At 41.4% G+C, this 18,146-nt stretch overlaps 1 protein-coding gene across 1 annotated transcript; it reads left to right on the top strand.

Annotated features, from left to right (window-relative positions):
• The first annotated feature begins 2,729 nt into the window (after window positions 1-2,729).
• On the top strand, window positions 2,730-4,137 carry LOC110301063 (complex I intermediate-associated protein 30, mitochondrial). Its single transcript, XM_021171290.3, has one exon. It carries the CDS (start codon window positions 2,956-2,958, stop codon window positions 3,943-3,945), a length of 990 nt encoding a protein of 329 aa, XP_021026949.2. The 5' UTR covers window positions 2,730-2,955; the 3' UTR covers window positions 3,946-4,137.
• The last annotated feature ends 14,009 nt before the right edge of the window (window positions 4,138-18,146 follow it).

The following is an 18,146-nucleotide window of genomic DNA, read 5'->3' on the forward strand; positions in this document are numbered from 1 at the left end:
TGCACATGTTTGTAGAGGGCAATGCAGGTGTCATTCCATTCTTCTTGTTCTAAAGTCAACTAAATTTTATTTCAACCAAGAATATAAAATAAGCAATGTATCATATCTTTAGCAGCCATTTCAAGATGGAGAGCAGGACAGCTCGGAAAACCAGAAACACTCAGCTCTGGAGAGTCAGGTGGTCTTGCAAGTCCTCTGATTTTGAGTCAAATTTGCCTTCAGTCTGGAAGTGGACAGGGAGACAAGGCTGGATGGCAAGCCTAGTGGATTAGTTCCTCTGGTCTCTGCCTCCCAATACAAGTGTGCACTATCATGCTCTCTCTCTCTCTCTCTCTCTCTCTCTCTCTCTCTCTCTCTCTCTCTCTCTCTCTCTCTCTCGTTTGTTTTTCAAACATGAGTCTGGGATTTGAATTCAGGTCCTGTGTTTGTAAACTATCGTGAGATCCTCCTGCCTCATCCTTCTAAGTATTGGGATTTGTAGATCTGAGGGTTATTTTTTAATAGGCCAGGTTCTGTCTCCTTTTTGACCATCCTTTCCAGGTGTGCCTGTCCATCTTTCTTAGGAGCTTCTGCTCTGTCTCTCTGACTTTTTCTTCTACTCTGCTTCACAGATACACTGACTGGAGGCTGGAAGGCTAATCACCTGGAAACATCTTGATGCAATTAGGGAAAGAGGATTCTGTTGTTCATGATTTCTGAGGGTTTTTTTTTTCTCTCCAAATTGTGTGATTGATTAAATTATGCACCTGATCTCTATGTTCTTAAAACAGAAGCATATTTAATGGGATGCAGCAATCAAACAAAATCCCTTCATATTTTATTTTTGGGGATATTCTGATAGTTAAAAATAGCAAAATGAGCCAAGTTGCCCAAGACATAAAGGTTCATCTTAGAGAATATTGTAAAGCAAAAGATTACTTCCTACCGTCCAGGTATTCAGAGAGATTATTGCCAAGAAGTAAGAACTCATATCTCCCATGCCACTGTCCTGATTTGCAAAATAATTAATTTCTTCCTTTTCTTTGTATTTTATTTAATTTTGCATGCATTCCCCCCAATTATATATGTATGTATGTGTGTATGTATATACATATGCAAACACACACACACATGTTTGTGTGTGTGTGTGTGTGTGTGTGTGTGTTTGTAGCTTGTAAACACTGGGCTTGGCTTTGTGTACAACAGATTCCTGGCAAGGACAGTAGAACAGTAGCAAATTCAAAGGAAGGATTTTTCAGGGATCACAGACAAGCTGTGATCAAGATTAAAGATGAAGATGAAGGATCAAGAAGGGATAATGGAGGACTCCATGGCTACCCACAGTGAAGAGTGGAGAGTCCTCACTACCATGCACACCTGAAGGCTACAGAGGAGAGAAAAGGTTTATGTGAAGTCAGCTTGCTCTCACTGCCATGCCCAGCAACATTCTGCAAAGGTAATAGAGATTGGCCTGTGTGCACATCTGGGGCATTTTCTTCACTAATGATTGATGGGGGTGGGGCAGCTCACTGGGCAGTACGAGCCCTGACAAGGAGGTTCTGGGTTATACACGAAAACAAGCTGAGGAAGCCAAGAGGAGCAAGTGAGCAACCTGTGTCCCCCATGGTCTCTGTACCTGCTTTCAGGTTCGCGCCTTGAGTTCCTGCCCTGACTTCTTTACATGATGGACTACGATAAGAGAAAATAAACCCTTTGCTATCCAAGTTGCTTTTGGTCGTGGTGTTTATCACAGCAATAGACAGGAAACCAGAAGAGAAATTGTTATCAAAGACTGGCCATTCCAGACAAGGCTGTGCTGTTAGGGGAAGATTCTGAAGGATTTTGGAACTCTGGGCTGGAAAAGCTGTTGAATTCCAAGCTTAACAAACTGTTCAGGGAAATTGGAAGAGCATGCTGAGAGCGTGTGATGCTGAGTGCAGGCTGAGTGCAAATGATGGAGGCCTGACATGTGAAGTTTCAAGAGGAAGTTTTGAGTGTCCCTCAAAACCGTTCTTGGAGCCATTTGTGGGATGCTTTAAATGACGACTCTGGTTAGCTGGAGCTGAGAAATAAGCTGTGATTAGAAGAGACCAGCATCACTGAGGTGAAATGTTTTGCCAATATTTGCTCAGGTTCAACACACAGAAACTGTGGTCCAGAGGTAGCCACAGTTGCATCTCATGCTGGCAGACAAACTTAGTAATGTATAAGAGTCTTCTAGGTAGTACTGGTTGTACTGATGGGGAAATCCAGGAATGACAGAGTCATGGAGAGAAGCTAAAGCTTGAAATCCAAGGTCAGAGTCCCCAAGAGAGGCTATGAAGGGTTACTGTTGAAGATGAGGTTTCAGTTGCAGTAGAAACACAATGCCATGATTGTGGGACATCTACCAAGAACAGCAGCAGGAGTGGAATGAGGCTGGTCTGAGCCTATGAGACATGCCATGTGCATGGTGGATGTCAGAGCCAGAAGAGGTCCACTATAATGTTGGATTTATTTTGTTTTTGTTGTTTTGTTGTTGTTTTGTTGTTGTTGTTTCTCCTGACTGATACAACTAGAGCCCTCTGGGAAGAGGAAGCCTCAATTGCAAAAATGCTTCCATCAGATTAGTCTATAGGTAAGTCTGTGGAACATCTTGATTAATGACTAGTTAATGATTAATGTTGGAGGGCTCAACCCAATGTGGGCAATGCCACCCGTGGGCAAGTTGTTCTGTGTTATATAAGAAACCAAGCTGGATAGGTGGGAACTTCAGGAACGAGGAGATCAGGAAGAGTCCTGGCGGGTGAGGTGAGGGTCGAGGGGCTGCCACTCCTCGGAAGCGCCTAGCTTCAGGAGGCTGGGACGTGACCAACCCCGTGCCTGCCGAGAGGTGAACGCCTGGTCTTCAGAGTGAGTTTGGTCTCTGGTGGAATTGGACTTATTGTTGAAGCTTGTTTTCTCAGCCCGGGCAAATTTTAATACTTTTTTCTTACGATGGCAATGGCTTCCATTCACAAATTACTTACTGGCACTTACATTCATAGAAATTTCCTGAGGCCAAGGGCTGCATTACCTCCATTTGTGGGTAATCACTTTGTAGACTATTCTTCCAGTAGTCTTCAGAAAAAAGTGACTTCTGTTGACAGAGCCTCCCAGCAGGGAAAGACTGAAGAGGGCTTGCAAGGGCACGACCGCGAAGAAGCTGCTTTGGATGCACCTTCTCCTGACAGGACACCTGAAGTTAGTTTTGATAAAGCAATTAGAGATGAAGCAATAGAACATTTAAGACGTTTGAAGGATGAAATTGTGGCTCATTTGAGAGGCCCAGACGGCCGCCCACTACAAGAGGTCATAATGGAACAAGCCAGGGTTGTCTGGCAGTTTCGTGAGAAAGAAGATTTGGATAAGTGGATAGTGACTTCTGATAAGACAATCGGAGGTAGAAGTGAAATATTCCTGAAAATGAGCAAGAACAACCGAAGCGCCCTGCTTTATGGAACTCTGAGCTCTGAGCCTCCTCAGGATGGGGACAGTAGACAAAGTGGATACTGTGCCATGATCTCCAGGATTCCCCGGGGTGCTTTTGAGAGGAAGCTGTCTCATGATTGGTCCCAGTTCAATACTCTGTATCTCCGAGTTCGTGGGGATGGACGGCCTTGGATGGTGAATATCAGGCAAGACACGGAGTTTATCCAGAGAAAAAATCAGATGTACAGTTACTTCATGTTCACCCGTGGGGGACCCTACTGGCAGGAAGTCAAGATTCCTTTCTCCAAATTTTTTTCAAATCAAGGAAGGGTACGAGATGTCCAAGACCCACTCGTATTGGACAAGATCTCTTCTATAGGATTCACTCTGTCTGATAAGGTGGATGGACCATTCTTCCTGGAAATAGATTTCATTGGTGTGTTTACTGATCCAGCCCATACAGAAGAATTTGCTTATGAGAATTCTCCTGCTCTTAACCCAAGACTCTTCAGATAGAGAACTTGGGATGTCAGTAGAGTAGTGGTCACAAAGCAGACAGAGCCTTTCTGTCTACCCGACCCCTCTCGTAGTACTTACTTAAGACGGTAAGTCCAGCATGGCCTCTCAGTGGTGTCTCCTGGAAGTTCTTCTGAGTGCTTATGTAAAGATAAAATCAAAGGAAGTGTACTGAAAACAAAAATAAAGCCATTCTGCAAAAAAAAAAAAAAAAAAACCAAGCTGAATGAGCCATGAGGTTTAAGCCAGTAAGAGTGCCTTCATGGCTTCTGCCTACTTCTTGACTCTGGGTTCCTGCCTTTGGGTTCTCTACACAATGGACTGTAAGTGGAAATAAACCATTTCTCCCACAAGTCACTTTCAGTCACGGTACTCACCACAGTAATTGAAAGCACACTAGGGCGTGTGCTATTGCCCAGCCTGTGATTTGCTCTTGTTGGCTGTCACTGACCAAAAGCCAGCATGTAAGCAGCACATTTGAAGAAGACAGTGGTAGTCATCCTGTGGGCACAGAATTAAGCAAATGAAAGTAGAGAATCGATCTAGAGTATGAACATACCAAAGACAGGCCTGAAATAGCACGATGTGAAAGGAATGTCACAGCTACATACAAGCTACTACTGTATTGTACACGTATATAATTAACTGTGTTTTATGGTTGATGGACATTTGGGTTGTATCTTGTTTTAGATTATTATCACTGATGTCAGCTGAGGCACATAGGCAAGCTTCCTATTGGGTGTTTACCAAGGAACAGAATGACTGCAGATAAAGCATTTCTAGGTGCAGAATTAATGAACCGCATACAGTATATTCCACACTGTTTCTATAGATCATGAAATTTGTTCCACAGCCTTGTAGATCTTACTTATTGCTAACTTCTTACCTTTGGCCACACTCATGTGCAGGACATTTTCAGTTTTACTTACCTTCATTCATAATGCCCATAGATTTTTATACTTTCATAAACTTCAAATTCTAGCTTCTTGACCATTTTAAACTATTATTTGTATGAAAGGCACATATTTAGAACATATATCTAACTAGAAGTTCTTTGTTGCATCTGTAGGTGAATACACACACACACACACACACACACACACACACAATTTCCATTGGCCAAATGTATATAGCCATAGAAGCTAAGACAATCATGTAATGCCAGGACAGGAACTACTTGGTTACCCTATATGGTGCTTATTTTGACAATGTGACTTTCCTTGCCATCTCTTTTTGTTTTAGAATATAGATGGTCATTATCTCCCACAAAAGATGATGATTTTGTCATTCCTTTTTCCTGATGACTTGAGTATTTCCTATTGCAATGTGTTGGCCAGATGTGGGGTGCTTGATAAGCTCCAGGGATTGCTGAAGCATTCTATCTTACCCTGAAGCCTTTGTGGACCCATCTGTAGGCACTTTGGGAGTAGTTAAAGCTCGATTGGTAGGTTTACTCTGCCTGCCTGCCTGCCTGCCTGCCTGCCTGCCTTCATTCCTTCATTGATTCATTTGTTCATTCTTGCTTGCTTTCTTCTCTCTCTCTCTCTCTCTCTCTCTCTCTCTCTCTCTCTCTCTCTCTCTCTCTCTCTCCTTTAAAAATATGTTTTCATCCAAATAGTATAGCATCTCTTCCTTACCTCACTTCCCTCCCTCCAGCCCCTCCATATTGTGTCCGGTTGTGGTTTTTCAGGATGTTCTCCATTTGCTGTACAGAGAGGCTTTTTTGATGAGGGGTGGTAGCTACAGTTATCCAGGAAATGTGGTTGATATGCCCTGATGCATTTTTAAAGTTATAGGTTCCCAGAATTTTAGAGCTGAAAGAGATTTGAGACTATCTACTTCAGGAAACACCAAGCATAGCCTCTGGCAAACTTGGCTGCTAGCTGCTTCTGAGAAGTTTTATTGGGAACATGGCCTTCTTGGGGTATGTAATATCTGAGCTGTTTCTCTGCTACAATGAAATCTGAGTAGTAAGACAAGAGACTGTGGCCCTCAGAGCATGACATCTCCATTATCCAGCCAACTCTTGTGGACTCCATTTCCTGTGACAGGTGAAATGTGGCCACTGCCCAAGGTCCCACAGCTGTTAGTGGTGGAGTGTGGACGAGATTATATGTCTGTATATTTCTTTTCACTTTTTCATGTGACAAAATCCTCTGTCATCCACCATGAAATCCATTTGACAGGATGTGGCTTATCCTGGGTAGGATGGGGGTCAACCCCTGGCAGGATGGGAGGTCCATGCCTCTTTGCAACTCTCCTGTTTGCTGTGGCCTTTTGCTCTGTCAAAGATGGTACCTATAGCAACAAGAGAAAAATAAAATTGATGTGCTTCTCTTAAAGGATGAAGTGCTCCTCTTTTTGCCCACCCCCTGCCTTCCAGTACCACTGTGATGCAGGGTTATGCTTAATGAAAACACTAGACAACTTCAATTTGTCACTTTCTACTTGGAAGTCCCCGTGTTGTAGTCAGACATTTTCCTATTTTGTGGGTTCTTCTTTCTTCCACCCTTTCAACTCCCTAACACTAGATCAGAGAGAAAAGGGGAAAGAAAGGAAAGAGGACATTGTTATCATTAGACTACTTCCTGCTGACTAGGGGTATCGAGTTCCTTGGGCAAGTTTGGGCTTTACCATCAGGATATCTAATTTTTTTTTCTTTTTCTTCTTTGTGCACAGCTACTTAACAACCAGAGACCAAAAGCAACAAAAAGCAACCAGCAACAACCAAACAACAACCCACCTTGTCTCCCAGGGCCTTGTCTCTCATTTATATACCCTCTGAAAAGTCCCCAGAATTCCAACCACCACACAACTATAGAAACTGTCTGCAGCTGGCAATGTCAAGCCTCTGCTGGGTGGGGTGGGGGGGAGACAAATCATATCAGCTGCTGCAGAGCTGTCCCACATCCCCACACCGGGACTAAAACAGAAAACCCATTCTTACAACATTTCTGTGGCTTTTAAGGAAACCAGAACCTCCGAAATTGTCACTCCACGGTGTTTCTGTTTACTTGAAGCTGAGATCTACAAGGGACCTTGAATTATTATTTACTCTCCTTGCTGCCATTATTCACAGCTTTCTAGGCATAAAAACATTCAATTAACATTTCAAGCAGAGCTCTGTGGCAATGAAGACAGGCAGCATTTCTGTTGAAAGAAGAGTGACCTCAAATGTACTGCTTTCAATACTAGTTTTAGCTTCCTTCTGATTGCAAAGACATAGCAGTTATTAAAAAAAACATGTTTGTTTTCTTTCCCGTGCTGTTTCTCTCCACTTTCTCAGCATCTCTCACGCATGTTTTTCAGATGGAAAGACTGGTTCTGCGTTTCTGAGCCTGTCCTTGCTCTGTGCCTTGCTCCCAGTTGTTAAAGCCAAGTGTCATCAAAGAGATTGTATGTAAGAAGTCACTGCATAAAGGAGGCCCTTCAACAAGTATGCTAGGGAATGGAATTTGATTTCTGTTAAGGTAGACTTGTTTCCTCCTTATACTATTCTGTTTGATACATGCTTCTTAAAGTTAATTTCAAATCCGTTCTGCTTTGAGTATCTTTGCAAAACTGTAACATGTGCTGTATACTATCAGAAGCTTATTTATTTATTGCTTGTAGAGATAAGTGGCGGATGCTTTCTTTTCCTATGTAAGTGCTTTCTTTCATTCTTTTCACAAACACAGAGAAGGACTAAGTAGTTGCCTACAGGCTATCTGAAGTGCTGTGCCGAGTCTTCATTGCAGACCCTACCACTCTTCTACACCATAACCTTGGGTTGCTTTTCCTGAGGCCTGAAGTGACAGTGTCTGAAGAGATGATCTGAAGCTCTTGGCTTGTTGCATTCTAAATTGTGGAGCTATGCATTCCACATTGCATACGACTCTTACATATGCTGTGGTTCCATAAACAGGTAGGTGGGTGGTTACTTCAAAAGCAGAGAGGAGAGGAACAGGCAATAGTAAGATAGACTGGCTTTTCTTTCTTTTGATGCAAATTCCACAAATCCATCAATTTGAACCTTTGATTCCCTATTGGCCCTCAGGTTGTGGCCACTTGTTGCTAAAAGAGCCTACATTTGTGGTACTATCCAAATGTTAGTCTCTTAGGAGTCTACCTCCATCTGTGTTTCCCGTGTGGTTTCTCCCTAGTGATTTGCACAAACCCTTGATGGACTGTGTGTTTTCCCAGCTAAGGCTGGCCACTCACTGAAGGGTAGGTTGAGATAGCATCACTCTGCAGAACTTACATAGATCCTTAGCCTCAAGCCTTGCCTACCTCCTGCAGGTTTTCTTCTAGGATGAGACCACTGAGGAGCTGCTTTGACACTCAACTGGAAGACCAGGGACTTGTAAGGGCAAATGGAAGAGATGTCTCATCTGTGCTGGGCATCCACTAAAGGTTGGAATTTTCCCATCTGTCTTGACCTGGCAATTGGTTTTAATTATTAAGAGCTCTAATTATCTTGGTGGCTTGTTGGAAGAGCTCAGCAAGCTTATTCATATGATCTGAGGACGGGATAATGTGGTCAGACCTATGAGTGTTGAAGTTCCTAATGGCACTAGTCTTTCAGTCCCCGTGGGAAAGCATATATGTATCTGGAGTGGTTGGGTGAATCAAGTACAGGAATGAACTGCTTCAGAGGCATAACCATTAAAAGTCTGATGATGATCTGGGGCAAAGGGCAGGCTGGTGCCTTTGTGTTAAAGCAAATACTTGGATGACACTAACTCTCTCTGGAGCTGTGTTCCCATTGTTTGCCTTGATCATAGTTTTTAAAAAGCACCTAGTTGATGATTGCCATGAGAATGTCACTTACAGAGTCTAGTCTTACAGGACAATTGTCACCCTTCCTCAGATGCCATCCCAGACACCTTGGGAGACTTAGCTGCATTCTGAACAAATCTTCCTCTATCTCAGGCTTGGTGTCGAGTCTTCCTTTAAGATCAAATACTTTCTTCCTCCATAGCTATAATTCTGAATGTTTTTAGTCAGGGGCCTCTTTGTGAGGCTAAAACCTTTGGACTTTTTTTTTCAGAACTATGAATTTGAAAAGTACAAGGCACATACATGATAAAGGGGGCTTATGAGAATGAAATACATACTTAACTTTTCCTTCTTCACGCACTTAAAAACAAGACCCAATGTAAGGTCCAAGTATTGGCTTTAGAATTATGATAACATATTTTCAATTAAATGTAGCAGCTTCACATTCTTTCCTAGCCCCTTTCTCCCTGTCCTTCAAATTCATGGTCCCCTTGTCTGTTCATTGTTGTTGCATGCAAAGGTGTATTGGTATATCCAGAGTTGGCAACAAAATCACAGGTGTTTTAAAGTCTATCCAGTTCATAATAGGAGGAAATGCTGTGCTGTGATTGAAAACAAACCATGTATAGTGGCATGTGCCTGTAATCTCAGAACTCAGAGACTAAGGTAGGAAGATTGTAAGTAACAATCTGAGCTATGTAGTAAGACTGTCTCCAAAAACCCAAAACTAAATATTAGTGAAAAGAGAATACCTTTCCCTCCCTCCTTCCCTCCTTTGTTCCCTCCCTTCCTCCTTCCCTCCTTAGTTCCCTCCCTCCCTCCTCCCTCCCTCCTTCTCTCCCTTTCCCTCTCATCTCCATCCCTCCTTCTTTCATTTCACCTCTTTTCATTTCAGTCCCTCCCTCCCTCGTTCCTTCCTGCTTCTTTTCTTCCTTCTTGCTTCCTCCTTCTTCCTTCCCTCCCTCCCCTCCCTTTCCTCCATCTCTCCCCTTTCTTTCCTTCTCCTCCTTTCCTTCTACCCTCCCTCCCTCCATCCATTCCTCCATTATACTTTTTCATTACAGGGGCTACTTGAATTGGAAACCTCTAATAGGTTAGTAAACACAGGAAGCTCTGTGCAGGGTGCTTACAGTCTTCCCTATAATCTGGCCTTTGTTAGATTCATATGCTGTGATGACTGTGTCCTTGACTATACTTAGTTCCCTGATTGTACCTGGCTCCCTGATTCAAGTAGGATGTTTAGCTCCATAGAAATTAGAAGACACCAGTGGTCACATAGAAAGGGATGCTACTTATACTCATCCAAAGGCCAAGGGAGTCAGAGTCAGCAGGAGGAGAATAGCCATTTACCTTTCTGCCCAGCATCTTTGTAACAGGATCCTCCTTAAGGACTTCAGGCATCTTAGCACTTATCACAGGCTTGTGAGATGAACTTAGACTACTCTAGTCTCCCTTACATGAAAGCCATGTCCCTCTGAACTGGCTCTTTCGATGCCTTCTCACCTATTTTCACTTCAATGTGTTCTGTTCCTTTTCCTGAGGTATACTCTAGCCACCTCCGTCTCTGAAAAATCACCAGTATTTTGTTCACCGCCCTTAATTAAAATCTCCCCTCCCCTCAAACATAAACAACATTTGTATTGTGAGCGTGTACTTACCATTCTCAGGGGGTCAGGGGGGAGGGACAAGTATTGTTTTCACACCTCTTACTAATCTATTCAGGTCCAATAAATCCAACTACCGTCACAAAGCCTTCTCTGTTATAGTGAGTTCCAGAAAGATCCCCAGCTTCAATTCTCCTTGCTGTGTAATCATACTTTCGCCAGTATTGGTGAACCATGTAAACTGCATAGTTAGTGAATTCCTTATGTATGGTTTTCTTTCATGTTGTAAGGATTTACATTTTTTACTTTGATGGTGTGTATATGCACCATGCTTGGTGGCAAGTGTGCTTATCCACTGGGCCAAAATGAGTGTATTATTTATTCATAGCCATTTCTCCTCACATTGAATCCTCCATCTTGTACAGTATCCCATTTCATCATGCTATAATTAGATAATTATTTTAACATTCTACATGGTACACATGTAGAAAACATTTATAAAACATCTATAGCTATTGGCTCAATGTCTGATGTCAGTAACACTTCAGTTGACTTAGTATTAAGTTATTTATTTTTTTCAAAAGGCCACCATTTGCCATGGTGAAAGGTATTTGTTCAAAGGCAGCATTTTGTATCCAGCCTTAGCCTAGATTTTTCTTGACTCCATCTAATGAAAGGAAGGATTTTGGTTAATCAGATTGCTCTGGGCATTTGTTGTGTACAGATTGGGGAAAAAGGCACTTCCTTTGGTTCCTCTCTATATATATTATATTTGCAAATGGTTTTCCTCTTGGATTTACTGGGGAGAAGGCAGAAATAGGATCTGGTTATTTTGGGGTCTCTGTGTAGAGTAGGAGATGCTATCAGAATGTGCCAAATCAACCATCACCTGAGGAAGGAAGCATGAAGCCGACTTCATCCTATTCACTGCAAGGTCTGTTGTATTTCTTGTATTTGTTTAGGATTTTATAATATCACAAAAGTCACCAAGTTATATGTTATTGCCTGGCATGGTGAGATAGCAGTATATATGGTCATTGTCTCTACTGAGTGCTGCATCTCATGGACTACTGTGCTATCGGACAGAGTCTTGTTGTAGGTTACCTTCCATGCTCTTTAGAGAGTAGATTTTACTCCTCTGGGAGGTGTGGTCGAGGCAGCTTGCCTCTATCTATGGCATCTCGGCCACTCTGCCTATAGCAATTCCTGCAGCTCCATTAAGGCTGTTGGTCTGGTAGTAATGATCATGGTGTTTTACCCAGCACGGGGTTTCATCCTAATGGGTCCATGATTTTTCAAGTCTAAGGCCTGGATTCAATTCTCCTCCCTCCCCTAATAAGGAGGCAGCCCAACCCTGCCTGTTTGTTGACTGCAGGGGATGGATAAGCAAATCTTCTTGCTTTCTTCAGTGTATGTTTTCATTTTATTATTCTGAAAGCAGGCTCTGCTGCCTCTTTTCCTTAGCTCTAAAAGAGGAAGTTTAGTGTGTTAATGACTATTTAGCTTTTGTATTTGTAGAGCAATGATAACTAGAAAAACTTATTTGGCTGCTATCATGATCCACCCAAGACTCATTAAAGTCTTGGTAATCAAGGCTGGTGGCATTCACATGTACCCAAACCAGACTCCCAGAAAGAAAATGGAGATGAATGCCACATTATTTATAACAGACAAAAGACACAAGCACTTGCCATATCCACCACCTAATGAGTGGAGAGATAAAACGTGGTGCATTCATACGTCAGTGATTAAAAGGAAGAGGGCTCAGAAAGCAAGATGTCTGCTAGGAAGCATGAGAAGCTGAGTTCAGATCCATCCCTAGCACACATGTGAAAAAGTCAAGCATGGGAGTGCACGCCTGCAATCCCCGTGCTGCTGAGGTGGGAACAGAGGGATTCTGGGAGCTCACTGTCAGCTCAGTAACCGGTGAGTTTCAGGTCCAGTGAGAGGCCCTGTCTCAAAACACAGGTGGAAAGTGATTGAGGAAGACACACAGCATTGATCTCTGGCCTCTCAGCACCTATGTAGACACACACATACTCCACACACATACAGACACACAAGAAGAGCATGTATGAACCATGAACCTTTGCTAACTGAAAGGAGCTAATCACAAAGGAACATCTGCTGTAGAGCTCACTCTGTAAGAAATGTTCATAAAGTGCAAAGTGGGTAGTGCTCACTTTTGTGGGGAATAGTGAGGACTAACTGTGAATGAGTGGGGAATTGTCCTATGGAGGTCAATACTTACCTAAAATTCTCAACACTCAGACCATATTTTAAAACATTAAATCATACGCATTTACAAGTGAACTATGTCTTGGGTTGTAACTCAGTAGATTTATGTATTTAGTATTAACATCAATACATACCTTAAAAATATTAAGTAGCCCGAGTGTACCTGATATCTGCCAGGTTACCTACTCCAGTGTGAGCTTGAAGCTTCTGTACATGTCGCCAGGAGTCTGTTCTATGCAGTTGACTTCCTAGCACATGTTCCCCACAGAGTCCTACAGTTTTAGCAAGTTATTCTTCCATCAGAATTCTCACAAACACTGCACCAAAACAAAGCTTAGGAAATTGGCTGACAAAGCTGGCCTTTTGCTTCGTTTTGCTTCCCCCCTTCATCCCAATAGTAAGAAAATATTCATGGAGATCTGCCATGAATATCTCAAAAATGTGACCTTTCAGAATCCCATAGGCAAGCTGGGGGGTTCCTATGCTCCCTGGAGCCCCAATGCACTCTGGTCTGCAATAGTCCCCTCCAGCATGTGCTGTGTGCATCCTGGCCATGCTTTTGCTGGAGCAGGTGACAGTCCTTCCTGTTTTACAACTATCAGTATAAAGCATAAACACCTACTGGGTCCCAGACACAAGGCAGCTCACGAGAGCATAATAATATTTAGATATATTTAGATATCTATTCCACATAACAAAGGTCTCCAGTTTTACTCTACCTAAGGTGAGCCCACATGCCTAGCTCATCTACCAAAGTATATTGGGTTAGTTTCTCCATGTCCTATTAGTTAGTTTGCTCCTTGTGGGGGGCGTGTGTGTGTGTGTGTGTGTGTGTGTGTGTGTGTGTGTGTGTGTGAATTGTGTACAAGACTGTGCAGGTTGGAGGCCAGAACAGAATATGAGGTATCTGTTGCTATTACTCTCTGCCTAGTTGCCTTGAGGCAGATGAGTCTAGGCTGTCTGACCAGCATGCTCTTGGGACACACCTATCTCTGCCATTCAAATGCTTGATTGACAAGTATAGGCAGCCATACTGTGCTTTTTTCATGGGTACTGGGGATTCAAACCTAGCCCCTCGTGATTAGAAAGTAGTCAGTCTTTCCCCAGTTCCTCTCTTATTATAATTACTATTAATACTGAGCCAGGTTCTCACTTGTGAACCCAGACTAACTTTGAATTTACCATCCTCCTGTCCCAGCCTCCCAAGGGCTAAGATTATAGGCATATGTCACTACTATTGCAGCTTTTAGTATCCTTTCTATGCATCATTATTAGCTAATCTCCACACCTGATTCCTTCTTATTCACCTTTAAAATAAATCAATTTCTTACTATTTATAATTACAAATATATTTGTCTATTGTGTCTCTGTCCTTAACTAGACTATAAACTGCAATGCAGTCTCTTCTTTATCCTAGAAGCAGAATTCTGAATACTAATCTTTATGAATGTATACTGAATTAATAACAATAATATCATATGAGAGTCATTGAGTTAGCAACTACTTGAGTTGCTATCTGTAGAAACAAAAGAGCTTTATAACAGACTAGCCAATCAGTGATAAAACATGCACAGGTAGCCAGAATGCTGAGCCCTTCAGAAGCTTAATTAAATGTAATAGCACAAAGTCTCTCTACATGATTTCCCCAGCTTTGAAGTTGACCGGTGTCCTTCCTGAAAGTGTCTCTCCACTTTCCTAAATCCTGTCTCCTCTGCCTTCATACTCATATTGAACAGAATCTTCCCCAGAAATGTAAGTTCTCACAATTCTCTGAGAAATTTTGACTCTAAAAGGTCACCCATCAGAAACCTAAAATGTCAGTATTACCCTAGATACAGAGGCTCGTCTCGTTTCTTTAAGCACTAAACTAAATGACAAATCAAAGACATTCTAAGGGGGGCGGGGGGGGGGGACTATCGGAAGGCGGACTTGTAAAGTAGAATTGAAGTTGAAAAGAAAGTAAGAACGAGCCACAGTATACAGGCATCAGCAGCCACAGGGGAACCCTGCCAAGAAGTCAGAAATAACTTCTCAAGGGTAACCGTTTCCAATCTATTTCATTTCTTTTCATTACTCTTCCCAGGTAACACAAAACTTCAACGGATATGAAACCTTTAACCAAACGTAGCTTGTACCACGCTCTATTTATATTCTTATTTCATTTGATTTCCATTATTTCCCCGATAATTCTCTTGGTATTAAAAGTCCTTTTGATGGCTGTTCTGTTTTCTATTTCCAAAGCCATTAACCCCCTTTCCCCACCTCAGCACGGGGAATGCTTCTTGAGTGACAGCCTTGTTTACAGGGAGAGGAAGGACTTGGCAGCCCTTCCAAAGTGTCAAATGAGATAGCCTCAAGAACACTGAAGAAAGTGTCACCAGAGGGGGAGGCAGCGCCACACTAGCCAGGCTGCCTCTTTGTTGTGCACTAATAGGATTCTCTGACAAGCACTTTTGAGGAAGAGGGATTTGCTAGGAGGGACGAGCGCCAGGTAATTCCTTTATACCTTTTATATGACTTTCAGTACTTCGACTCCCAAAATGGTAGAGACTGACTTTAATACACATAATGAGAAGAAACTTAAAAAAAAAAAAGCTATTAATTTAAATTGAAACAGTGCCCTTCTGAGGATGAACAACTTGAGTTCTAATATCTGAGTTTATTCTAATGCACTAAACTTTTAGTATAAAATTGATGGGGTTTTTAAAAATCCATTTCAAGAAAGCATATTTGAAAGTATGTCAAACTGTCTATTTGAACTGTCATTATTTTAAAAGCTTCTGATCATACAGTAATTGGCCAAAGTCCTCTAAAATATTTACTGTATTTTTTCTTTCCTATTCTCCTGTTAGATGTATTACTTTGGTGGTTTCAGTTTGTTATTTGAATGGGTTCTTTTACATAAGTAAGGCTGCAATTCTAAGCACTTAAGCCCCAGTCAGATCTTGAGCTGTACTAGCCACATTTAGTTGGTATTGAATAGTTCACGACCTGGTAACAAGACTGGGAAGTGGCCCTCCCAGTTGTAGTATTCAGAGGAATGGCCAGGAGAATGTCTTCCAGTGCTTTCTCTGGGCCTAAGCCTGGTTCTGAGTTCAGATCACTGCTTTAGTTGGATACAGTACCTCTTCCCCAAAGTTAGGATGTGAAGATAGATCATTCCTCCTATCCCATATGCAGCCTAGACATCTGTCAAAATAATAACAATGAAATCACTGTGTGTGTACATGTGTGTATGTATGTATATGTGTGTGTTTGTGTATATGTGTGTGTGTACGTGTATGTGTGTTGCCACCTAGACATCTGTCAAAATAATAACAATGAAATCACTGTGTGTGTGTGTGTGTGTGTGTGTGTTTAGGCAGTATCTAAAATGTTGCACATGTTTATGAAAGCATATAGTGTTTTGTAATTTAATTCAAATTAACTTGCAGTTTTTCTATGTATCTGTGCTCACTCTTAAGTCTTTACCTCTGTCTTCATGTCCTTAGCATTAAACTTGGAAAGAACAGCAACAACAAAACAGAAGTTTGCTTTTTTCAATAGAGGGCCAGCAAATAGCTCAGCAGGTACAGGTATTTGTAGCGAATCCTAATGGTCTGAGTTACCAACATGGCAGAAGGAGAAAACAAACTCCCACAAATAGTTTTATGACCTCTACAACTATGCCATGTGTGTGACATAGATGCATACACACACAAAAAAATGACAGAAAGATGGATATATGGATGGATGGATAGATAGATAGATAGATAGATAGATAGATAGATAGATAGATAGATAGATAAAATTTTGAAAGCCGTTAGTAACAACAGTCCAGGAGATTTCATCCCGTGTTTTCCTTTTGGCACATCTGTTCATTTGTCCCAGTTTTTTTCTTCCACCAACACTGAAGAAAATGGATGGATTCTGTCTGTTTTTAGCTCTGTGTAAATCATTCTTTTGATCTAAAAATATTTTATAAGAAAAACCTAGTTAATTGAAAAATTATGGGCTAGAAGAATAAAAAAAATGCTTCAAAAATGTTTCTAAGGCACAAAGAATGGAAAAGATTGTTGATTTCAACCTTTACTATTCAACCAAATCCCTCAGTGAGGACAGCCTGGAGGCATGACGGGACTGACAATTGATAATGCCATGCCTGTCTAGAAGATTTCAATCAGAAAGTTAGAATAACCTTCTTTTTTTTTCTTTTGTGACTGAAGAGGTGGCTAAGGAGCTAAGAACATTGGCTGCACTTCCAGAGAATCTGGGTCCCATTCCCCAAGACCCACATGGTGGCTCACAGTCAATTATATCTCCAGTCCCAGATGAAACACAAAATTATGGCAGCTAAAGTATGTTCCAATATGCTGTGGGAAAGTATTTCTCATCCTGAATTGCACAGAGAATAAAAATCCATTCATAGACTAAATGCAAACTATTTTTGCAATAAACTATCTGAAAAAAAGAACAGGCCATCAGAAGATTTCCACTGGAGAAACCTGTATAAGGAACAATTATTGAAATAATAAAAATGAAGTTGAGTTTTTAAAAATGGAAGCCCGGCATGGTGGCACATGCCTTTAATCCCAGCACTTGGGAGGCAGAGACAGGTGAATTTCTGAGTTCGAGGCCAGCCTGGTCTACAGAGTGAGTTCCAAGACAGCCAGGACTACACAGAGAAACCTTGTCTCGAAAAACCAAAAAAAAAAAAAAAAAAAAAAAAGTAAGTTTAAGGGGCTGGAGAGATGGCTCAGCGAGCACTGACTGCTCTTCCAGAAGTCCTGAGTTCAAACCCAGCAACCACATGGTGGCTCACAACTATCCATAAGGAGCTCTGACTCCCTCTTCTGGAGTGTCTGAAGACAGCTACAGTGTACTTACATATAATAAATAAATAAATCTTTTTAAAAAATGGAAATCTTGAAATATTAGGAAGAAGAGTGATCAGATATACTGACAACTTTAAAATACACCTGCACAAATTAATATTTAATTTGTAGAGTTTAAAATGTGATATACCCAAAATACTGATGAAAACATAAATACCAGATGAAATAGTTATGGCAGCAAAAGTATGTTAAGCAAGCTTTTCAGAGTTGAGAGGACATTGGGATGTTGACTAGCTACTCCAATAACTTCAAATAGAATGGAAATGGAATGAGCTACTTCCATAAAATGTGGGAGAGAAGAAATTTTTAAAAAGCAATAAATTCAAAACACATAAAATAAAAAATGTAGCAAAAGTGATGCATAGAACATATCAAAAATAAAGTGGTATAAATGAAAATATTAAGAGTGGGACCAGAAGTCAATCGACTAAAAACCACTACAAAATGACAAACATCTTCAATGTACCATTTACTTTTTAAAATGCACCTCTTTTTTTTTATTTAAAATATCATAATGCAGAGGTCATTGCTGAGGACATCAATTCAGTGATGGAAGGCTCACCTAGCACAAACAGGACCTGAGTTTTTTTTAAATTAAAGCCAGGGAAAGCAAAAAAGACTAAACATGGAAAAGCTAGCTTGGTAGAACCAAGCAAATAAAAGTCCATGGTATTCTAATAGTATTGAAAAAAGAAAGAAATTTGAGATGCTCAGCCACAATGTGCTA

This window comes from Mus caroli, unplaced genomic scaffold (assembly GCF_978045245.1).
Source record: "Mus caroli unplaced genomic scaffold, Mus_caroli_1 scaffold_1, whole genome shotgun sequence".
NCBI classification, from domain to species: Eukaryota; Metazoa; Chordata; class Mammalia; order Rodentia; family Muridae; genus Mus; species Mus caroli.